This window comes from Grosmannia clavigera, assembly GCF_000143105.1.
Source record: "Grosmannia clavigera kw1407 unplaced genomic scaffold GCSC_160, whole genome shotgun sequence".
In the NCBI taxonomy this organism is placed as follows: domain Eukaryota; kingdom Fungi; phylum Ascomycota; class Sordariomycetes; order Ophiostomatales; family Ophiostomataceae; genus Leptographium; species Leptographium clavigerum.
Window position 1 is genome coordinate 136,687 of NW_014040779.1, and position 21,760 is coordinate 158,446.

Sequence of the window (21,760 nt, forward strand, 5' to 3'; positions counted from 1 at the left end):
CAGGTAACGATGCGCGGCGATTGTCAACAGCTCGAAGCCGCTCCAACGGCCGAATAGCTAGTATGCGAACGAAAAAACAGGCAATGTGCCTACCGCTGAAAGAATACCAAAAACGGTAAAAGTATCAGCCGCGGCTGAGTTGGCTAGCCGATGTGCGGCTGCGCTCGTCGTCTTCTTCGATCACGTCACTCAGGCGTGTTGGGTGGTGATGGCGTGGAACCGTATCCCAAGTCGGAGTACCGTGTCCTTGCCCCGAGTAGTCTGCCGGTACCTGTGGCGCCTGCGGCGCATAATAATGCTTGCTCGACGGCGGATAGGTAGTTGACGGTGGCAGAGATGATGGAGTTCCGTACTGAGCTTCTTCCTCTGCAAGCACAAGGTCAGTCTCTCGTAGAAGCCCGGCCAGCACAAAGCGCGATCTTTCTATTCAGACTCACCTCCTTCGCTATACGACGCCTCAAATCTCGGACTTGCACCGACACCCTCTGCTCCCTGTTCAGCATAATCACCGCCGGTTGCTGCATGCGCCGGATAATGCGTTGGGTGCTGCTGCGAGGGCAGCAGCTCCACTGCCGACGTTGCTGGCGATGCCTGTTCAGCCTGCCGTGCCTGCTCAGCCTGCCGTGCCTGCTCAGCCTGTCGTGCTTGGTGTGCCGCTTGGGCTTGGAGTGCCAATTGTGTCTGTTGTGCTTGATGTGCCTGCTGTGCCAACTGTGCCTGCTGCACCTGTTGCGACTGCTGCGGCTGCTGCGCCTGTTGTGGCTGTTGCGGCTGTTGCTGTTGCGCCCGTGGTGGTGATTGATGCGTGCTCTGCGCAGGCTGGGCTGCTACTTGAGGCTCGTGACTGGTTGCGCTGCTACTAGCACGACGCCGACCCGGCACGCCGTGGGCCATGGGCACGACCTGCACCCCACCCACAGTCGTGGGCAGTCCTTCTTGCAACGCTGTCACGCGGTCGCGCTCTTCCTGCTCCTGGCGGCCAAGCTCTTCCCACGCACGTCTGGCTTCTTCTTTGGAAATCGTGAGCTCCTTGCGCATTTCAGCCAGCTGCCGTTGTATCTTGGAGTTGGAACGTTCATTCTCGACGGCTTCCCGGATAGCTTCGGCACGGCCGCGCCGCTCTTCCTGGAGAGCAGCCTCCAGCATCCCTTGGCGTTCGGTGTTCCGTTCCATCTCTCCTCGCATTTCGAAGAACCAGCGCTGAAACTTGCGCTCTGAGCTAGCGCGCAGCCGTTGCAGCTCGACAACTGCATGGAAGAGGTTGGCACCTGCCGCCGACAGGTCCGTCACCTGGCGTGCAAGCTGCCGGGACAATGGATCTTGGTCAATTTCCTCGGACCGCTGCTGTAGCTGGCGGATCCAGAAACTGGTCAGGCCTTCCCAATGGGCAGACAAAGCCTCCCATCGCTCAAAGGCGTGCGGAAATGAGTTTCTAGGACGGCTTCCGCCAGCAGCACCACCGCCTGTAGCTTCTCCTTCCTGGGGCGCAGCGCCCGCGCCTGTGCCACCCCCAGCCAGTCCTGCAGTTGGCGGCAGTCCGCCACTCGGTACCGCCTGTGAAGCGGGGGGGATGGTTGGATTCGTTATTGGGGGTGGAGCTTGAGATGTCTGTGGAAGACGGATCGGTCTTTGTTGTGGCTGTGTCTGTTGAGGTGCTGTTGGTGGCTGTGATGGAGGTGGTACCGCTTGGGCCGCACCACCTTGTCCGCTAGCGGCGCGTGCTCGCATTTGTCTTCGTTGAGTGGCCAGATCGACCGGCTGAGGTGCGCCGGCCGTCGTGGTCTCAGGAGCAGCAGTAGCCGCCGCTGCCGTCGCACGCTCTCGTTCCGAAACCTGTCGCCTCTGCTCGGCAAGTACACGGGCATCTTGTTCAGCTTGCGCCCTCTGTAATCTCTCCTGCTCGGCACGTCGTGCCTCACGCTCCTGCCGCTCTTGCATGATCATTCTTGGGCCACGGATATTGCTGCGCGGAGAATTCGTCTGTGCTGGGGGTATTTGCGGTCTAGCAGATGATATTCCGTTGCCAATGGAGCCGGGGTCTCCAGCCCCCCCCTCTACAAGAAGATCCGCCATCATAGCTTGCTCTTCTTCGTAGTCAGGAGAAAGCTTATTGGGATGCGTCAGGGCCTCGGCGGCAAAAAGAATTGCGTTATGGGTCCGTTTTGAGATACGGACAGCTGGATGGATGGCCGACTGATCGCGTAGTAAGATGGAAGGTCCAAATGCGGATGCGTGCGGGGACGAATGATGAGCGACAGACGACTGGTCGTCCTCTCGGGCCTCCTCGTCCTGGTCGTCGCTAAGAACCTGCGAAGGCGGGCGGGGTGGAGAACGATTTCGAGTCTGTAACACCGGCTCCTCCTCTGTAGCTTGCGCAAATCGTGGACTTATACCAGTTGAGACGGCGGCAAGATGAACACGCCTTTGCGAGGAGGAGGTTGAGGCTTGATCGACAGCCTTGGGGGAAGGACTGGCGCTAAAGCGCGATGTCCGGCGAAGAACACGCTGCGAAGAGCGTGTTGAGAGATTGGAACTGGCGCTTCTTGATTCGGAAGGTAGGGGGGTGCTGGGACGCCGTCCGGAGAAGGGCGGTGATTCGTAATGGTCGTAACGGTCGTGAGAAGAAACGGGGATGGGGTCAGTCAACGTGTCAGATATTGAGTACCCAACACCAGACGAGGCTGGTGCTTGAGCAGACAAGGCGCCGGGAAACCCGCAGAGCGTGCTGCGGCAGCTGAAGAGAAAGGGGTTGCGAGCGAAGCTCCCGCGAAAGAGAGGTATCGAAGTTGTTGTCAAACGGTGCAAAACAGGCTCTGAACTAAATCTGGACCTTGGTTAGAATATCCTGAGACTTCAAGGGTCGAGGTCGCGCAAAGAATGTGCTAGTCAAGAAGCTCGGCGCTGGGTGCTAGTCTCCTAGTCATTCCACTCTCTGCTGGACGTGCCAGAGCAGCTTGCACAAAACGAAGCAGAGAGGGACGGGCAGCAGACGGTGAGGCACGGTGGATACGAGCAGATAACAGAAGTGTGGATAGGAAGAGTAGGTGGATGAACGGGGCAACACTCACCAGATTCGTGGACGGTGAGATACAAAACGTGCAAAGTAGAGGAATAGTACGGAGTAATGAAATAGTCAATTGGAGAGGTAAGCAGGCCAGGCGACTTTGGAGAGGAGGCTGCAAGCAAGAATAAAGGAGAGTTATGGCAACGTCCTGGCGTCATTAGCAAAAAAAAGAACTTGAAGAATTGGGGAGGCTGGGAAGAGGTGGCGGGGGAGAGCATCACAGCTTACAGGGGGTAAAGTGGGTGCAATTCAGCGTGAAGCCAGCCAACGTGGGAGGAAATAGAGTGGGTGTGGAGCGATTTTGCCAGCTCTGTTCGCTATCTGAGCGTTTCGCCTGAGGATTCTGTGTGCTAGCCGGTATCTAGGCCTCGAGAAGGATCCCGTGTGCCGAAAGGCCAAGACTAGCAGAGACGAAGGGAGAGGGAGAGACAATGCGGAAGTCCGAAGAACTGGTCGTATTGTCTGGTGGTAAGGGGAGATGTATGAGAGATCGGCGCATGGAACAAAAAGGCTGGCGAGTACGGAGTAGCTGCCAAACGAAAGCGACAACTGCGACGGAAACGGTCGATGCGAGCGCGAACTAGTCCTGGCGATGACGATTGGCTGAGGCAGCCCTATCGACTGGTCGAGTTTCAGTGCCACAGCCCTGTAGGCCGTTTTATGAAGATATCTCTCTTCGCCTCTGGTCGCCCGTTTCTCGGCGCGCACTGTCGGCACACCGACACCCAACGGTGATGTCCAGATCTCCACCAGCAGGTGAACGCGGTGGAAGAAAGGCAGTACTGGCTGAATATGGTGGACTTTGAGAGGGGACACTCATCGCTTCTCGCAATGGTGCTGCTGGTTGGGGCCTGCCTGCGTTTTTTATATTTGCTGGCGCATAGGTCCAACACAATCACGGGGAGCGGATTGCGGACCGGTGCGACCGTGTTGGTGATATGTAGTAGCCACGGTTTGCTGCTGGCGATCGGTCTTGGTAAAGGCAGAGGTCGAATTGTGAGGGATGCAGGCTGTATAGCAACGCTTTCCTGTCAAGAAGTCTCTGTCATTTGCCAGGAATGCGACCTGTTCCACAACAGGAAGAAGAAATGGCAAGCTCTGCTAGAGAGCACCGGGCTCGTATGCTGCTTTGCAATTGAAAAAGGGCAGAGGAGAAGCTGAAGCTGAGATTCAAGCAGGACGAAAAAAAGTCGCGAAAAAGGGACGACAGGGGAGACGCGTCTCGGCCCAGATTTGGTCGCGAAGGAAGTCGCGCAGGACGGCAGAGGAAGCTCAGGTCGTACTACCCGATCCTGCCAAATTTGGGTTGCTCCTTTGGTTCTCAGCACGCCCTTGCAGTGTGATTATCCTTGGACACGGTGTGAAAAGGCCGGAAGTGCCAATTCAGCTCGGGGAAAGAACGACAGGGCTGTCGAACTCGTACAAGATGGTATCTTACTTCCTGTGCTTCTACAGAGGATGTGTGCGCGAGAGGAAATAGCCAGCTGGGGAGCTCTTGCTTGCCTTGGCGTTCCCGCTCCCGCAGCACTCGCGGCCGCTTTTGGTGGTTCTGGCCAGGGGTCCAGGGATCCAGGGATTCGGGGATCGAAAAAGGCTGGCCAGCTTCAGACTACGGACACACGCGTTTTTATCTGCGCCATCAGACACGGAAATGAGGCCCCACAAAAGACAGCTGTCCGAGATCGAGAATGTCGCGCAGGCTGAAAAAGACCTGGCCATCAGTCTGTCTGCCGTGCTCGAGAAGCGGTGAGAACGAGAAGAAGGACTTGCCCGACAAACTTGACAGCTGGCATCGGAAGAACAGGGAAAGGCGGCGGCCACTCTTGGCAGTACAGCTGGCCGATACTACACAATCGTGCAGTAGTCGACGCCCGATTGCTCGATGACGACTGTCAAGCTCGCCTGAGGCCGTCCCGATAGGCTGGTTCTATCCACCAGAACAAATCTGCGGTGAGATTGTCCCGGGGTAGATACAATATACGAAATCTCCAGCGTGACGGTTTCTGCATGCATGCAGCCCATGTGTTGGCCCTGATGGTCCTGCATAGTATTGCTTGCACCACAGCCATCGGATGCGCGTGTTTGTTTTACTGGGAAGCACCGCTTTCATTCGCTCTTGGCCAGCGGCCTTTTCTCTGTCCCCGCAGATCTACCTGCATGTCTCTCAGATCAGCAACGCAGCCATGGGATCGGATGCCGTCAGCACGACGGTCTCCGTCGACTCCGCAAACGCCTCCCGCTCCTCTTCTGTGCCCGTTGTCGTGCGCACCAGAGTCGCCGCCCTGGACGATAGCCCGCGATATGGACGGAACGGACTGCTCGGTGACGAAGCAGATGCCATCGTCGCTCCCATCGGCCGTTCTGGCAGCACATACGGGTCCACCACCGCCAGATACACAAACTCCTCCATCCAGGCGTCCGTCATCAGCATGCTGTCGGCAGGCACGCTGTCATGGCCGCTGGCACATGTTCGCAGCGTCCTCTGAACGCGCCATCGCCGCGATCTGACGTGCTGCTGCATCTGGCTGCCCTGTGCCTCCACGTCGATACCTGTCACTACCAGCGCATGGGTCATGCGGCTGTCGCCAGTACGCAGCCGGTCTGCTTTGGATAGCCGTGGCAGTGGCGGCATCGAGACTTGGCCATAACCAGATCCGGCCCTGCCAAAGGCAAGCTCAAAGTTGGCGGCGTGCACGTCTAGCAGTCCCACGTCCGCGTGGCTGTTGGCCCGACCGGCATCGCAGCCGATGAAGACGGGATAGCCGGCCTTCAGCATGCACTCGCAGGCCATCTTGAAGTCGGCCATGCTAGTGTTGAGAAGGGAGTGTGGACGGAAGAGCGAGTGCGGATCCGTCTGTCCCCCCGTCTGGCCAACAATCAGCTGGGCGCCCTCGCTGTTGCGCGGGTCGTGTGCGATGCAGACAAGCCGTGAAAGCAAACCTTCTTGGGCGTGAGGGAAATGCAGACTTGTGAGGTCCTGTGCAAACATGCGCGGCGTGCAGCGGATCGTCATCGCCTGTTCAGCCGCAGTGACGAGGTGCCACGTGAATTCTCTTCGCGGAGACGGTGGCGGTCCGCCCATGACGATGGCCAGAATGCGGAAGACCGCAGCGAGGGCAGCCTCCTTCGCAGCAGCCACGCCGTCCTCGGCCACGCCCATCAAGTGCGCAGCATTCTCCCGCAAAGTCGTGGCCAGCAACTGGTCGAGCGTGTGAGGTGCTGCTGCGAATGCGGCACTGCCGGGATACACGTCGGCAGGGAGCAGACCGTACTTTTCTACAAGTCGCTGGACAAGCGTCCAGCTCCCGCCTTCCGGCAGAGGATCTGTCCAAAGGAGCATCTCTGGACACGTTGCTGCCCGGTCGAGAAAATGCCCACACTTCTCCAGCCGGTCCCAGAAAAAGAGGTATGCCTGGGACAGCTCGAACGGGGCTGCCTCATATGTGCAGTGTCTGCCGTCCTGACATCCGACAACATGCTTGCCTTCAGCCTGCAGGTTGTACTTGTGGATGAGGGCCAGGCGTGCCAAGCTAGTGCCTGCAAACAGATATGGCCGGCCACACCACTGGTGGTTCGGCAGTGGTGCATTTGCAATGGCAGGGGGCAGGCCAAAGTAGTAATTCTCGCTGACATGCTCTAGCATGTGCGGCGTGTTGAGAAGGGCCATTCTTACGTCGGTGCGGCTGACCGAAAGCATGGCAAGTCTTTGGGATGCATCAGCCATGGACAAAGAGACCGGCAAGCTCTCGAATCCGGAACTGGGAAGCCTACCTGGCTATGTTGTCATGTATTACCTCTGTTCCCCACTGTTCCACTCGGTCGATCGTGATGCCGTCGACGTGAGATGGCAAGTCATTGCTCGTGGCCTCGTGCTGTTGATACGGAAGGCCTTCAGTCTCCAGTTGTAGGGGCAATAAATTCAACTCTTCAAAGATTACCGTAGCAGAGCCTCCCTCTGCTGTTTGTTGTCTGTTCGTAGAGGCGCGATTTGATACAGATAGCGAGGTTTTCGGCGCGGTCTTCCTCTTTCGCCACTTGTACCGCTTCTTTTTATCCGTGGACGCAGGCACGGCAGGGTGTGTTTGGGACAGCAGGACGTCCGAACTCACCACATGCGAAGTGGATGCTGACATAGTTTCAAGTCTTAACCAAAGCTGTTTCTGCTGTACGCCGTATGATCAAAATCCCAACTTTCGAATGTGCCTTTGGAATGGTTGCCTTGGTAGCATTATATATCGTTTCGTACTCGACATGAAGACTACAAAGTGAACATCAACTCGAATTTCAGTGAATGCAAATGAAAAGCGCTGGCCAGCATATTGAATATCTTTAGCTATAATGTAGAACTTTGGACGAAACTTTGCAACACGTATTGGTGTCATACGTCTTCATAATTGCCAGCACCAGCACAACAGGAGGAAAGTGTGAAGGTTAAAGGAGGCTATACGTAGCGGTCATATAACGTGATGCACTGTGAGGAGCAGGAGGCTGAATAGGGTCTAGTGTGGGCGAAAGAGTGTTGTGTACTTAGGAAGAAATAGATACATCGCGACCCTTCTGGGGATCCGTATTAATACTAGTGTCAGGCCCCTCTTTTGTGCCTTCTGACCAATTACAGGCCAGTACGGCCAAGTGGGGCGGAAGGGCCACAGTGTGGCGGATTCCAATGCTTGACAGAAAGTAGGAAATTGAACCCCGGAAAGAAAGACAAAAGAAAGACCCGAACACACGTCAATCAAAAACAGAGTACCGTCATTACAGATCGGCAGATTCGACAAGGAAAATTAATGTTTAAGCATTAAAAAAAAAATAACTCCGATACGGGGAATCGAACCCCGGGCTCGACGGTGAAAACGTCAGATGTTGTCCACTACACCATATCGGAATTGCTGGTTATGAGGTACGCTGATAGACCTATTCATATACCCCGCAATCTAGTACGTCACAGGCTTAGCGCCCTGGCAACCGCCATCACAGTACGCTAAAGGTACTCTTATTACAGGACACATGACTACGCGTACGAGTACAGGCAAGAACCCTGGTTGACACAGTACAGGGGATGGTTTCTTCCGTGTGATAGGACACCTCCGTAAACACAAGTAGTGCGTTATCACCTGTCAAATCCTACCGCCTCGTCACACGCCATCGCATCATCTCTAAGATTAAGGACACTAACACGACTCCACTGTCAAAGCGCTTGCAACACGCGTAAGGAACACGAAAAGGTAAACAATCACGGGAAGTAAAAGACAGATCAAGTAAATCGTAATAGATGTTCGTATTGATATGGGAACCACTCTCAATTGACGTGAAACTACAATCCTATTTGCCTACTTTGCACTCTCCGTCCCAGAGCGGGAAAACCATCCAAATACACAATTCTTGCCAGATTATCCACCACAAAATTACTCAAAACACAACAGCCCAGAGGTGTGCGAGCCGTTTACAGGCTGACACCGTGCACAACCTTGAGGTCGACGCAGAGCTCGCGGCCGTGGTCGCTGACGACCAGGACGCGGACAGAGCCGCGGCCAGACTCGAAAGCGCGGGTCAGGCGAGTCCAGAGGTTGGACTGGTCAATGACGGGCAGGTCCTGCTTGACATCGCCGGTCTCGGTCATGGCGACGACGTTGCCGTCCTGCAGGTCCAGGACGCGGTATTGCTTCAGGATAGGGCCGAGCATGGTCTGAACGACGACGCTCGGGGCCGGGCTCGTGACAAACGAGGACTCCTCGTGCAGCTTCTTGGTGAACAGGTCCACACCGAGGTAACGGTGCTGGCCAGTGGCAGCCGAGGTGGAGATGCGGATCACCTGACACGGGCGGCCCTGGAGCATCAGGATGTCACCAATGCGGATGTGGTGGCACGGGATGGTCACCGTGTTGGGCGGCAGAGCACCGCCACCCTCAACGGGGGAGGGACTGCGGCGAGCGCCAACAGAGGACGACCGCATCTCGGCAACCTCGAGCTTCTGGTGCTCAGCTGGTGGCAAAGTTAGCAGAGTGGCGTTGTGGTGGGTCTGCGTTTTCGCGACTTACTGTCTTCATCGTAGTAGCCCATCTTGGCGGTTTTCGGTTTGACGACCTTGGTATCGACGAACTTGGTGAGAGCGAGCTCGGTGTGAGAAGCAGACGTCCGGATGGGAGTGTCTACTGTGGTGACGGTCTCGACGGCGTGGGAGCGACGAGGACTGTGGGTGCGACCGGAGTGTTCGAACTCGGCAGCAGGGTTGGTGTGCGAACGAACGTCTTCGTTGTAGTTGGGCTGGTAGCGAGAACGGTATTGGCGTTCAGCTGCGTCGATGGGAGACGTGTACAGGTCGCGACGAACGGCTACTGTAGTGTCGGAGAAAGTCTTGCGATGGCTGAGAGTGAGTTAGCGAGCCAGTCAGGAATGAAGGCGGGCTGAGCTCCGGTATATATATATGCAGTGGGCAGTGGGTCCGCATTGGAATGCACGGACCGTCCCGAGGCAGGAGAAGATGGGGCTTTGCTGGCATGTCAGGGCTTACCGGTCTTCACGACGGCGGACACCAGGACGGTGGTAATGCTCCTCTTCACGAGTAACGCGGACCTCTTCTTCCTCGTACTTGGGCTCAGAAACACGCTCGGTGTAGCGGCTGCTGGACTCGTCGACAAAAGAAGAGAGCTGACCTTCCCGTCCGGGCCGTTCGGTAGTGGGGAGATGGAAGCTGACTTCCTCGTGGGTCTGGACCTCAGTGGTGGCAGAAGCCTGGTTGGTCTTGTCTCCCTTGTAGGAAGACGGGAAGATGCTGAAGGGAACCGGGACTCTGGCTTCAAAATCCAGGGTGACGGCCTCTAGCAGCGCGGATGGAAAAAAAGCTCGGAGACTTTTTTCCCGTGTGGCGCTCTTTCAAAGGAGAAAGGAGAAGAGGATACCCGTGGGCTTGGAGGAAATGAATTGTGGAATGGAAAGCTGTGATCTGATGGAGTGGTATGGAGAGAAGAGAAAGAAAGGAAGGATTGAAATAGCCAGAGAGAAGGACCGGCCGGGATAAAATAGGGGGCAGGATGGGGGAGGCCACCTGGACCCTGCGCGTGGTTGGCCAGCCACAGAGAGCAGCGAGGATACGGCAACACACTCTGCGAGCGAGAAAGAGAGAAGGCGAGAGAAACACTACCCGCTAGCCTGCAGGACAACAAAACAAAGGACCACACTGCACACACCCCCCCTAGCAACTGTGAGGGAGATACGAAGTACTTCGGCACGAGTACCTCCGCTCAGGCGTATGGGAGCTTACGGAACCGCGATCATCGTCTGGGCCCGGTCTCGTCTACGTCGTACGGACGAGGAGGTCCTGTTTACTCGTATCCCATGCAGACTGGGTGGAGCTTCCTGCCCCCTCCCCAGCCACGGCTACGGCGTGTGGTGCCGTTGTGGTGCGTCTCCGTGTCGGTCTTGTTCTGCTCTGTTGATTATTGTCCGCCGAAAACTGCTTAGTGGACCCGCCCTGGACCATCAGCTCCCAGCCTCCTCTCCTGATGAGACCTGAAAAGAAAGCAGAAAAAAATGGCTTTCCCCTCCCAGCCATTGCCATTTGGCATCGTCTGGAAGCTGCAGCCCCCCCCCCCCCCCCCGTCCAGCACGAGTCGAGAGACGCCCGGCATCGATCCTGGCAGCTCACCGCCCTCGGTTGGGTTGCATTGGAGCTGCGCGAACTGGAACAAGAGTCCGGGCTGTGGCCAAGTTACGGAGTCCTCAATGTACGAGTACGTGTGGGCGTACGAAGAGCTTGCGACCCTTCGGCCGCCTAGCTCTCCTTTTACGATGCATGCATAACCTGGCTAGTCCTGCAGCCTGGATCTCCCAACCGCGCGTTTTCATTTGGTGATTGCGCCAGGTCAGCTGAAAGGTGCATACGGAGTCAAGAGTCAGCGACGCGGCAAGATATGCACACCGTGCGCAGATCGTCTGCACTGTATATCGATGCAGCTAATCTTACTCTACGTCGTAAAGCCGAAGCTTGTCGGTTTTCTGTCTTTTCTTTGTAAGCAAGATAGGAGTACGAGCGTGTTGCCATGACAAACAAGCTGTCATTAATCTCGCCTCTGCTTGACGGCTCGGGCTATCGTTCTGAGACGTCAGTCACAGGAGGGTGTGAGAAAGGACAGGTAAGATACAACTCTGCGCAGTGCAAGAACTTGCCACCGGAAAAACAAAGGAAAATAGCAGAAAACCAGACATGACAAAATAAATAAAAATAAAAATAAAAAGAAGAAAATAGGTAAAATAACAGATGCACCCCGAAAAGGTCGTGGAGCCCTGCTATTGGCCTGAAACGGGGTTTTGATAGGCAACACCGAACCAAGGAAATCTGGATAGAGGCTAACTGTCGCACTTTTTTGCCCTCATCATACGGAGTACGAGCACAGTGTAAGAAGTCGCATGTGCTGAAAACCGGTTCACAGCAGCCATTGGTGGCTGCAGACACCTCTATCCACCACCATCCCGCGATCCCTGCTGCGTCCCACTCTTGCCAAGCCCATCCTGCCATCCGCAAATTAATGCTGCTTCATTTCGAGCTCGGGCCTGCCGCCGTCGCTTTTCTAGCCGTGTCTAGCCCATGTTGCTGTGACAACACCGGCCAGAAAGACGCGACGCCACGGAGCGCTAGAACGCTTCGGTCGACCAGTTCACATGGTGTCAGGGGCTGCGACCGCTCATTGGCCGGATGGGCATCGGCTTCGATGAGCGGCTTGAACGACAGAACACGAGGACTCCGTACGATGCATGCAATGCTGAATAGCCGGCTTTGGCGAGCAGAGTGGAAACTACCCCATACATAGTAGCAATGCTTGCTCATCGTGATGCGCCTTACTCGTAAGGTAAACAACAGATGCCGAGGCCCGATCTCGTCTGCTAGTCAAAGGCAAGGCATAACCATGTGAGGACACATTGCTCCGCACATGCTTTTATGTACGAGTAATATGAGAGCTCACTTGCTTCGCTCTCCTCTGCGCAAATGCGACGTAAGATGCAGCTAGGTTTGGGAGCCACTACCTAAAAAAGTCGTCATCACAGGTTTTTACGCGTACTACGACGTACATACTTAGTACATATGTAAGATACGTCGTAGCGATAGCGGCAACAAGGCGCAGACCTATTAATAGTAGGCAAAACCGGATCCATCACGAGATGGCTTCATTAAAAACGATCAAAGATAGGCTTATCAATCGCATGATCAAAGGGTAGAAAAAAGTGCAACACTTCCCCTCACCACAGTTCTCCTGGCGAATCGAACGGGTGAGAAAGGCCCAGCTGGTAGGAAAACGCAAGAATGTCGGCAAAACAGAAAGACGGCTCAGACACAGTCTGAACGGCACCTGGCAGCTGCCACAAAGGATGGACGGCGGAGGTTGGAAGCCAAGGGGACGGTCCGAGACTTCCTTTCGCTCCCAGGGTATAAGAACTGACAGCTGGAACGGAGGAAGCTAGCGGTGACGCCAGAGAAGAGTTCGGGGAGCCAAGCGGCGACGAGAGGGTGTGCGGGATTGGGGATGTTCCGGAGGACCAACAACTTGCTGTGTTGGGCGTCGGAAGCGAGGTGAACGACGCGGAGGTTGTAGCAGTTGCTAAAGCACCTCCTGAGTCGGCGAAGAACGAGAACGGAGGGCAGAACAGAGACAGGCCCGGGACATAGACTTGCCCTTCTGGAACGTCTGCAACCGCGACCGCGACCGAATCTGCCTCGTCGATCATAGGAGCTGGCTTTGCACCGGCCTGCAATTGTTGCTGCATCACTCTGAGCACACGCCTAGCCGACTGCAACACACCTGGCGGGCCAGCCATTTCTTGCAACGAGATTGCGGTGCCTTCAATGAGCTCTCCTAGCATAGCGTCGGTAGCGATTTCTGCCACAGTTGGCATGGCACGTGATGCGGCAAATAGCAGCAACAGGTATCGGCATTGCCTGTCAATTAGCTTGCGAGCTGTGCTGGGCAGGATATACTGGCCGACGTACATCATGGCTGCTCCAAAGGAATTGGGGAGGATGAGCCGGCCTTCTGCCACGCCATGGTATGCTCGGATGACTTCTGCCAGACTGCACACCCCGGCCGTGAGATCGGCTGGGTCGGCTTGTTCGTAGGCTTGTTCGAGCACAGGCAGAAACCCCCAGGCGACACCCTCCCAATAGCCGGCACGGGCTCGGGCTGTGAGTGTGCTCTTCCAGACGGAAGACGGCTGAGGCTGTGATATCGAGAGGCCTTGAAACTGCAGCTGAAGCTCCTCGACGGCGGATCTCGCTTCAGTCTGCCCGCAAAATGTTTCGACGTATATGCGGTTGAGATGACTGCGGAGACACACCTGTGCTTCAAAGTTAGTTCGCACATCCCGTTCTTGTTTCATATCTCTGCCGGCAATGCCACTGTTGATACTCCGGCTCGGATCGGCGTCGGTCATCGCCGTGTCCTCGTCATTACGCATGGCAGTTTCGATCGGGCTCTCGTCAAAAATCGGTGGGGGAATTGTTGATTGATAGTGCAGCAAGGGTGATGGTTGTGTACAGACTTCAGCGTTGATCTCGCTTTTGTTCACAAGCACGTGTCAGTAGTCTGGCATATCCTTGCTGCAAGCGAATGGCACTCACAATTCCAGGAAAACACATATCCAATACAGCAACACCAGTTGGCGTTCTTCGTGCGAAAGCGTATGTGGATGAAAGGCATACTCGACGAGCGATGGCCCGCGAGTGTCCTGCGCCATGTCACTGAAAGAGCCGCTGCTGGGCTGATGTATCAAATACATAATGGCCGAACTGGCATCGCGGACGTGTTGGGCTGCCTCGAAAACCCAAGCTAACTGCCCACAGAAGAGGGCGGCTAGAAGGTGGGCACGAGCCAAGTCAATTGTCGTTTCGTTTGTGTATGCTGAATATCGTTCGAAATTGTATTCTCCATTGTTGTTGAGGTTTTCGAAGCTCCCAACCGCCGTTTTGACTCGGTTTTCGTCTGCAAATAGCTCGAGGATGCCCTTGGCACGAGCATAGAATTCGGGGCCAGGCTCGATTATTGGTCCACCACATTTTGCCCAGCAGACGCTGCCAAGGGCAAAGACGAGCATTTCAATGGCATACTCTACTTGGACATGTAACAAGTCCGATGCTCTTTGTCTTTCCTGATGCTCTAGAGTGTTGGAGTGTCGGAGAAATTCCGATACGACACCTTCTAGATTTCCGATTGCGATGATTGGGCATATACTTTGAATATGTGCAGAAAAGGTTTGAACATAATTTGACAGCAAAAACTCGTCAGGTGCATGAGCCCACGCTGTATGCGTAAATGCCGATTCCGCCATAGACATGTATTGCAGAGGTCTTATGGACAAGGCTTGGGCGTACCGTATACCGCCAATGCGTAGGTAGGCCTGTTGCCAAGCAGGTTCGTGTCGTTCTTCGTTGTCGATGGTAAGCTCCTCACCGTCACTGCTGTCATAGATGAGGGCCGCGGCTAAGAGTTGGCGAACACAGCTGACAAACGGAGCTTTTTTGAGGAACATTATCGCCGGTGATCCACGTCCGTAAGGCAAGATGCTCGCTGGGTGTCGTTCTGTGAACGTCTGAACCGGGATCTGCGATCCATAATCGTAAGTGTATGTTCGATTGCTATGCGACATGTTGTGCAGGCTCACGCCTGCATCGGCGTGCTGAGGCTGCATGGATCCCGCGGTGAAAGTCGGGCTTGATGCAGAGCACGGCCAGTCCAGAAATGTTGTGGAAGCCCTCAACATGGCTTCATGCGGAGTACACGGCTTGAAACCGGCATGAGCGCTCTTGACGTGATCATCTCTGGGCTTCTGTCGGAGGGGCATGTTAGCAATCATTTACAAGCATCGGACAAGTGAAGTGAAGTTGGGCTGAAGTTTTTATGGGACTGATTCACAGCACTTGGAAACATACTTGCGTGGGCTCTGCTACACCTGAGCGTCTCCTGGGCAAGCTCTCTGTGGCTGTGTATTCGAACACACTTGCTTTTTGTTTTAGCTTTGCCTTTCTCGACGAAAGCATCGGTTCAAGAAAAGGAAGATAGTTGGCGGCAGGATGTGGCGGCAACGGCATGGGAAAGCTTGCCATGAGGCGAACATTGGGCGCAACGGAATCAGATAGAAAAGGCGAGGATTGAGAGGGCAAGGTATCGGGCATTGCAGGACCGGAGCCAGGCGACACACTTTGATTTTCCAAGGAGCCCAGGCTTGGTACTCTGTCCGGGCTGAATTGTGCGTGCATCATCTGGGGTCGTTTAGGGGCGACGCTCTGGGTATCTAGGTCTTGCTGCTGCCGAGGATCGAGAGACCGGCTAGCAATGAGACCGGGACCAAGGAGTTTATAGGATGGATATAAATGATGATCAGGGTGCGCAGAGATAGACACGGGGGGGATAGTGGCTAGGAATCGGTTCGTCCCTCGTTTCTGTGGCTGAAATTGATTTTGAGTCTGCAGGTGGTCCAAGATTTGTTGTCGAGACATGTCGAACTGATCTTGTCCGAAGGAGGGCTCTCTTCCCAACAGCTCATGGATGTGTTTCCCTGATCCCGCCATCACGATGAGTATCGACACAAGGAATCCAAGGAAAACAGCATATGGCACGCAAGAACGAGGTTGTGCGCTCAAGGATAGAGAAAAGGACAGAATCGGCAGTATATATATATATGTGTACTTCCTGTCGTCGTAGCTGCCCTTTTCGGACTGTAGTCTCCAAGTCCGGGCCGGGATGCGAGGGACTGATGCCAGAAAGCGGAAGGAACGAAGGGTCAGAGCAGCACTCTAGCCCAAGCAGGCAATCGACAGCCGATGCGAGTGAAAGTAATCAGCCCTGACGAGCGAGAAGCGCGTCAAGGACAGGGAGTTGCGGAAGACAAGCGCGGGTAAGTGGACAGGTGGTCTGCATCGCTGGGCAGACGTGCTGGCGTTGCGACGGCGGAAATGGCGCCCATTGGCCGCGCTGCGGCTCGGGGCCGTGTTCGTCCCTTGTCGAGACATCTTGGGGCGGCCGACGATGGCTTCATGCCATCCAAGATCGCAGAGGGAGTGGATCCGCTGGCTTGACTCTGGCGGCGTCTAGCACAGCCGTGGACACACTCTTGCATAGAAGCGCGGGTAAGAACGGCCCCGGCCTGCAGACGGATGCTAGCCAGAGGGAGGGGGGGGCGGGTCGGCGAGGCATTGGCACAGAGGCAGGAAAGGAGCCGAGATGCGCAGGGACCTATCGAGCGCGCCTAGCGGCGATCATACCCTTGTGTGCATGCCATTCGCGCCGGCGGCTGAGGGAGAGTGGTTTGGGGACGAAGCAAGAAGTGATTACTGATGGTGACGGCATCGGCCGATGGCAAGGCTGCACGAAGTACACGATGATGCTGTGATCCGTGGACAGAGATGGGAGGCCAGAGTTCAGGCCGGAGCCAGGATCCAGCCAGCATGCACAGACTGCGGACGAGGCTTTCACGACAGGCGCACAAGGCCGGCCGACCAGCCCGAAAGTTGCTGGCACATCCAGCAGGAAACAAGAAGCAGGCTGGCCGAGCAGACGAGATGCAAACAGCCGTCTGTGGCTCAGGCGGGCTCCCAGACGCGTGTCCTTCTGCAACCGAGGCAGACAACAGAGCTGCAAGGTACCTGTGCAGGGAGGCCGGGCAGACTTCTCACTGGCCGGCAGGGGTGCTGCCGATCGGTCGGCGTGCCACCAAGGCGCTTAACGAGTGTCGTCGGATGCAGCCGCAGAATGGACGAATGCATGCAGGCAGACGAGCAACGTTGAGTTCAGGCTATCTGTCTTTGCTCCATCTTTTCTTCTGATTCTCTTCTCTGCCCTCTCATCCGCTTCTTCGACAGCTATTCCTTCTCTCCCCGGCCTCTTGCATCCCGTGACGTTCAACAGCTGCAGTGACCCGGAAGGGCTGGTCGTCTCCTCTGCTGCTGGACTGCTGCTCCCATCGATCCTCATAGTACGAGATTGGCACTTAACCGCCGTCTGCCGTGACTGCTCTCTGGCACCTGCATCTGCACCGACTCATCCCCTGTTGGACCTAGCCCGATTTGGCGACCTGCATACAGAATGCATCCACCATGGCGGCTCAAATGGGCTGTCCGCCTGTTGTTTAGCGCCGGCATTTGCTTTTTCAGCATCTCGCATCTGCTGCCTACAGAATCCATACATCTCGTGTCGGAAAGGAAGAGGGGGTTTGCACTGGAGAGAGTGACATATCGTTTCTACGCGTCGGCGCGTTCAATTTACTTCTGTTGTTCAAAGGGGCCGAAATGCACCGTCTTCCTGCCCTCCTGTGACCTTCCCTGTTTGTCTTTTTCTTCATCGCAGTCGGCTGTTTCTTTGCTCCGCTTAAGCGCCGGTTGGTCGCCTGCCCAAGACAGTATCGGTATGCCGTGCGAAGGCCAGCAAACGACAGCCCATGGCCTCGGCTCTTCGGCTGCCGTCTTCAGTACTCGACAATCTTGATCTTGGACTGCAGGTCTGCGGGCAGGTCGCCGAGGCGCACAATGCCCATCTGGACACAGTCGCCCCAGAAAAAGAGGGCGCGGTCCTGGGCGTAGGCCAGGTAGTCGAAGCCATCCTCGTCGACGGTCGGCTCGACATCGTCGCTGCTGTGGGTGCTGCTGGCCACACTGGTGTTGTCGTTGCCGTCGGCGGCGTCATCCAGGCTGAGGCCGGGCACCTTGGCCTGCACGATGCCCCAGACGACCCACTGGGCACTGTTGGCGATGCGCCACAGACGGGTCTCGGCCATCAGGGCTTCCACCTGGCTGTCGGCGAGCTCGTCGTGGCGGCGCTCCTCCTCCTTCCAGCCGCCAGGAGGGGCGCGGGCGTCTAGCATGAACTCGGCGATCGAGCTGGCCGACGGCTGCTCCGACAGCGACGGTGGCGATGGCAGCGACACGGGGCCGAAGCGCGGCGTATTGGCGCCCGACTGGTGGGGGAACTGGGGGCGGTGTTCGACGTAGGCACGCAGAAAGTGGCGCTGCTGCTCGGGCGTGGGATACTTGGCGGCATCGCAGGCGTGCGGCGCAACGGTGTCGTGGTAGTTGTATGCCCACTCGGTGAAGTGGTTGGCAAACTCGACACCGGGCGGGTTGGCTGCTGCGTACTCGAAGTCGATGACCACCAGCTGTTTGTGTTCATTGCCGGGCTGCAGCAAGGGGGATTTGTCGCTGGGGCGAATCCGCAGGATGTTTCCATATTGTGTCTGGGAGTGTGAGTGAGGAGGAGGGAAGAAGGAGGGAGGAGGAAGAAGAGGAAGAAAGAAGGAGGTAAAACAGGGAAAAACCAAATAATAAATAAATAAAAACCCAAAACTTACATCATTATGCGCAAAACTCAGCTTCTCGCGCATCTTCCGCTCGCCGCCATAATGCTGCACCACGTGCTGTCGATACTTGTCCACGGCCGCGCGGAAGACCGGCCACTCGACGCCGCAGACGAAGCCGCGGTATTTCCAGGAATCGGCCATGCCGCGAGACATTGGTGTTGGGGTACAGCCGCTGGCGACGAGCTGCTGGGCCGCGAGCACCTCGCGGTCCACAAACGAGACGATGCGCTCGACCGCATCCAGCCAGCGGTCCCAGTTGCGCCACACGTTGGGGCCGGCCGCGAGCTCGTCCTCGAGCAGCTCGATGCCGTCGTGCAGCTCGCGCATGCGCTTGGCAATCTGCCGCGAGGTGTCGGGCTCGCGCATCTGGACGCACGTCAGCGTCGACGCGTCAAAGAACTCCTCGAATCGCCCGTTGGCAAACGTGCCCAGCAGCCGCGGGCCGATCTTCTTGCGCGCCAGCCGTCGTAGCACGCTCAGCTCGTTCTCGCGGTCGATCAAGTGCTCCACCTGCGGGCCATAGATGCGGAGGAGTAGTTTGTTCGGCTGGTTGCGACGGCCAGACGTCCCGGAAACCCCGAAAGTCCCGGAAGTCCCGGAAGTCCCGGAAGTTCCAGAAGTTCCGGAAGCCCCCTGGAACGACAACGACCCCGGCGTGCCCGCAATGGCCACCGCGCTCGCCGCTCCCGGACTCGTCTTGCTGCTTGTGCTCGCCGGCAGCACGTCTGATGGCGGCAGCACCACGTACACCGCATTCGTCAGCGCACCGCTCAGACGCTCCACCGTGATCGTCTCGCCCGCGTCTAGCGGCACCTTGCGCCACCCCTTGAGCCGCAGCGTGTGGGCCAGCCGGATGATCTCGTTCTTGAAGCTCACCCACGCCGCGCGCTCCTTCTCTTCCCGCCGGCTGCCCGCGTCTTGACCTTGGCCCTGGCTGCTACTGCTCGCCGCGTACTTGAGCGTCTTAGCGTTGTCCAACACCGCGTCGCAGCCCGGCACAAACACGTCGCCGTCCACGTAGTCGGTGTCTGATGACGCCGTCCGGTTCGGCTGGCTCGGTTGGCTCGGCTGGTGCCGCCGGTTGCGCGAGTGATGCCGCCGCCCACTGCTCGATGTTCGTCCGCGTGCTGCCAACCCCGACAGCGACTCGATCCCCATGGCCGCCATCCCATCGTCTATGATCCGCTGCAGCCGGTCCAGCGACATGTCGCTCGACGCTGAGCCTGTCGATAGCGACCGCGTGTGCTTGATCTCTGGCACTACTATCGCTGCTGACTCATCAATGGCCGCTCCTTCCCACAATTTGCCCTTGCTGCTCGCCTTGGCCTTCTCGCCCGTGTCGTCCGACGGAGGCGACCTCGTCTTCTTGTTGTGCACACGCGGCACCCGGCGAGACTTGCGGCTCTCCTTCTTCTCCTTCTCGTACTGTAGCCACTCGGCCAGCTGGGCCAGCAGCCGTCCGCTGGCCTGGTCAACACTGCGGCGCCCGTGATGATGGGCCGGCTTGGCCTCGTCGGCAGCCATCTGCATGGGCGAGCCCGTCATGTGCGGGCTCACAGCTTCCGTACTCGGCTGGCTGATCAGTGAGTTGCGCGATGACGGCGTCCCCGACGGCACCGCTGCTCGTCCGCTGAGCCGTCGTGCCACGTTGGCCGTGAACTGCTTCCTCGACAGCGGCTCCTCGGCGATGGCCAACGGCGCCAGTGTTGCCGACACATCGGGCTCGGCTATCTGCACGGCTGAGAGCAGGGTCGCGCACATGTCAGTAAGCACAAACAGGCAGTCTGAATCGGGTGTAGTCACCCTTTGGCACACCACTCAAAGGCGGCATTTTTTCAGAGTCGTCTCGCAGGGCTGACCGGAGAGCCTTAAGCCCCGGCGAGTTCGTCGACCCTGGAACAGACATGGTACGTTGGCACTCGTGTAGTGTTTGAATAAAAAGTTTTCTCGTGAGCCGCTGCGGAGGGGTAAATCAGACGTGGATCTCAACCGGATGACGGCTGAACAGTGGATTGCGAATTGTGTGAGATGATTCGTGTGTCGCAAGATGCACTTCTTTGCGCAGCCTGAGCGGCGCAGCCTGCTGTCAGCTTATATAGAGCACCGGCAATCGTCTGACGGCTTATCGCGGCAAGATAGCTGTGCTGGTTGCGAGGTTGTACTCCGTAGATTAAAAACGCCCTTACGTATTTGGCTGCTCGGTTTGGCTTGATTTAGCTTCGGCGTGTGTCCCGCATTGATGCATAAATGACAGGTAGTATGCTTTTATCCAATTCTCGTCATATGCAACCCGCCTCAGCAAATTTAGCCCTATAGATACTTGTACATCACCAGACCAATGGCGCAAAGCGGCAGGGGGGTTGATTGTGCCAGCTGCCTTGACTGGCTGCCTTGGCTTCACTGTAGCCATGTTGCACACTCGATGCGCTGTTTTTTTGTCGGACGCCGCCGCCTTGCTTCCTTTGCTGCAGATATCGCAGGTGAGACTTGACCGAGCTCTTAACACGGATTGGCTTCTGAAATAGCACCAGCCGCACCGCCATTTGCCACATCCCGCGGCTCTGTATCTCGTGGGCCATTCCCATCATCAGCAGAGATACGTCCCCCACGTTGTCTTGCCAGTCCGAAGTTGTTGTCCTAGACGTGATTGGCAACTGCAAGCATCCCGACGAGAACAGCTTCTCATGCTAGGTGACCTACAACACTCCGTCATTCTCGCCTTTGAGCCTCTTGACCCGCTTCTGCTCCCAGTTGTCCAGGTCCTTGTGGGCGAGTCTCTGTCGGCGTCGGTGTCAGTGTCGGTCCACATCTTATCTATATCGGCCAGCCAGGAAGGCAGATAGAACTCACGTAGTATTCCTCCCGCATGTCCGCCCTGCGCCCGCCCTTGCCAATGCCCAGCTCCTCTTCACGCGACAGCTGCCGGACCATGCGATCGTGTCGCTCGTACCGGATCGCTGTCGCCGGCGTCAGGACAAACGACCCGCCGACCATGACCACAAGGAACGGCAGGCCGAAGAGCAGAAACGGATGCTTGGCCATGGCCGCCCGATACCGTGACGCAAATTTGTTCGCATCCGCAGATGACTGGAATTTTTTTCGCTGGAAGGCACCCATGTTGTCGAAAGGCGCCTGCAAGACCGGGCTGGCTGGTTCGTTCGTTTGCTGGCCCTCCACGTCGGTAAAGCGCCAGGCTTGTTGCTGCGCTTCGGTGAAGTCGACGTGCTGCAAAATGGGACCACCAACTCTGCAGCGGAGAGAGCGAAATAATCAAAGTCACGTGGCCACGCGAACCAAGACGCCCCGCCAGGCTGCGTTGGCGCGTCGTTCTCTCCGCCAAGCTTGCATATCCGACAAACT

General features: G+C 56.8%; 6 protein-coding genes across 6 annotated transcripts; all 6 read right to left on the reverse strand.

The window, feature by feature from the left end:
* Positions 1-124: 124 nt before the first annotated feature.
* Positions 125-3,282, reverse strand: CMQ_5057 (uncharacterized protein; the record flags this gene model as incomplete). The annotated part of the gene is made up of 3 exons (XM_014315993.1): positions 125-366; positions 438-2,818; positions 3,239-3,282. The coding sequence occupies 3 exons, from the start codon at positions 3,280-3,282 to the stop codon at positions 125-127; spliced, it is 2,667 nt and encodes an 888-aa protein (XP_014171468.1).
* A 1,946-nt stretch (positions 3,283-5,228) lies between these two features.
* CMQ_4987 (bleomycin hydrolase) lies at positions 5,229-7,197 on the reverse strand (the record flags this gene model as incomplete). Its single annotated transcript, XM_014315923.1, has 2 exons — positions 5,229-6,768; positions 6,836-7,197. 2 exons carry the CDS (start codon positions 7,195-7,197, stop codon positions 5,229-5,231), a joined length of 1,902 nt encoding a protein of 633 aa, XP_014171398.1.
* Positions 7,198-8,507: 1,310 nt separating this feature from the next.
* CMQ_5029 (woronin body major protein) lies at positions 8,508-10,616 on the reverse strand (the record flags this gene model as incomplete). Its single annotated transcript, XM_014315965.1, has 4 exons — positions 8,508-9,046; positions 9,103-9,428; positions 9,576-9,882; positions 10,370-10,616. The coding sequence occupies 4 exons, from the start codon at positions 10,614-10,616 to the stop codon at positions 8,508-8,510; spliced, it is 1,419 nt and encodes a 472-aa protein (XP_014171440.1).
* A 1,682-nt stretch (positions 10,617-12,298) lies between these two features.
* Positions 12,299-14,905, reverse strand: CMQ_4920 (uncharacterized protein; the record flags this gene model as incomplete). Its single annotated transcript, XM_014315856.1, has 2 exons — positions 12,299-13,610; positions 13,674-14,905. 2 exons carry the CDS (start codon positions 14,903-14,905, stop codon positions 12,299-12,301), a joined length of 2,544 nt encoding a protein of 847 aa, XP_014171331.1.
* Positions 14,906-17,512: 2,607 nt separating this feature from the next.
* On the reverse strand, positions 17,513-20,161 carry CMQ_5006 (choline/ethanolamine kinase; the record flags this gene model as incomplete). Its single annotated transcript, XM_014315942.1, has 2 exons — positions 17,513-18,277; positions 18,392-20,161. The coding sequence occupies 2 exons, from the start codon at positions 20,159-20,161 to the stop codon at positions 17,513-17,515; spliced, it is 2,535 nt and encodes an 844-aa protein (XP_014171417.1).
* A 935-nt stretch (positions 20,162-21,096) lies between these two features.
* Positions 21,097-21,517, reverse strand: CMQ_5000 (cytochrome c oxidase-assembly factor mitochondrial; the record flags this gene model as incomplete). The annotated part of the gene is made up of 2 exons (XM_014315936.1): positions 21,097-21,177; positions 21,251-21,517. The coding sequence occupies 2 exons, from the start codon at positions 21,515-21,517 to the stop codon at positions 21,097-21,099; spliced, it is 348 nt and encodes a 115-aa protein (XP_014171411.1).
* Between the last annotated feature and the right edge of the window lie 243 nt (positions 21,518-21,760).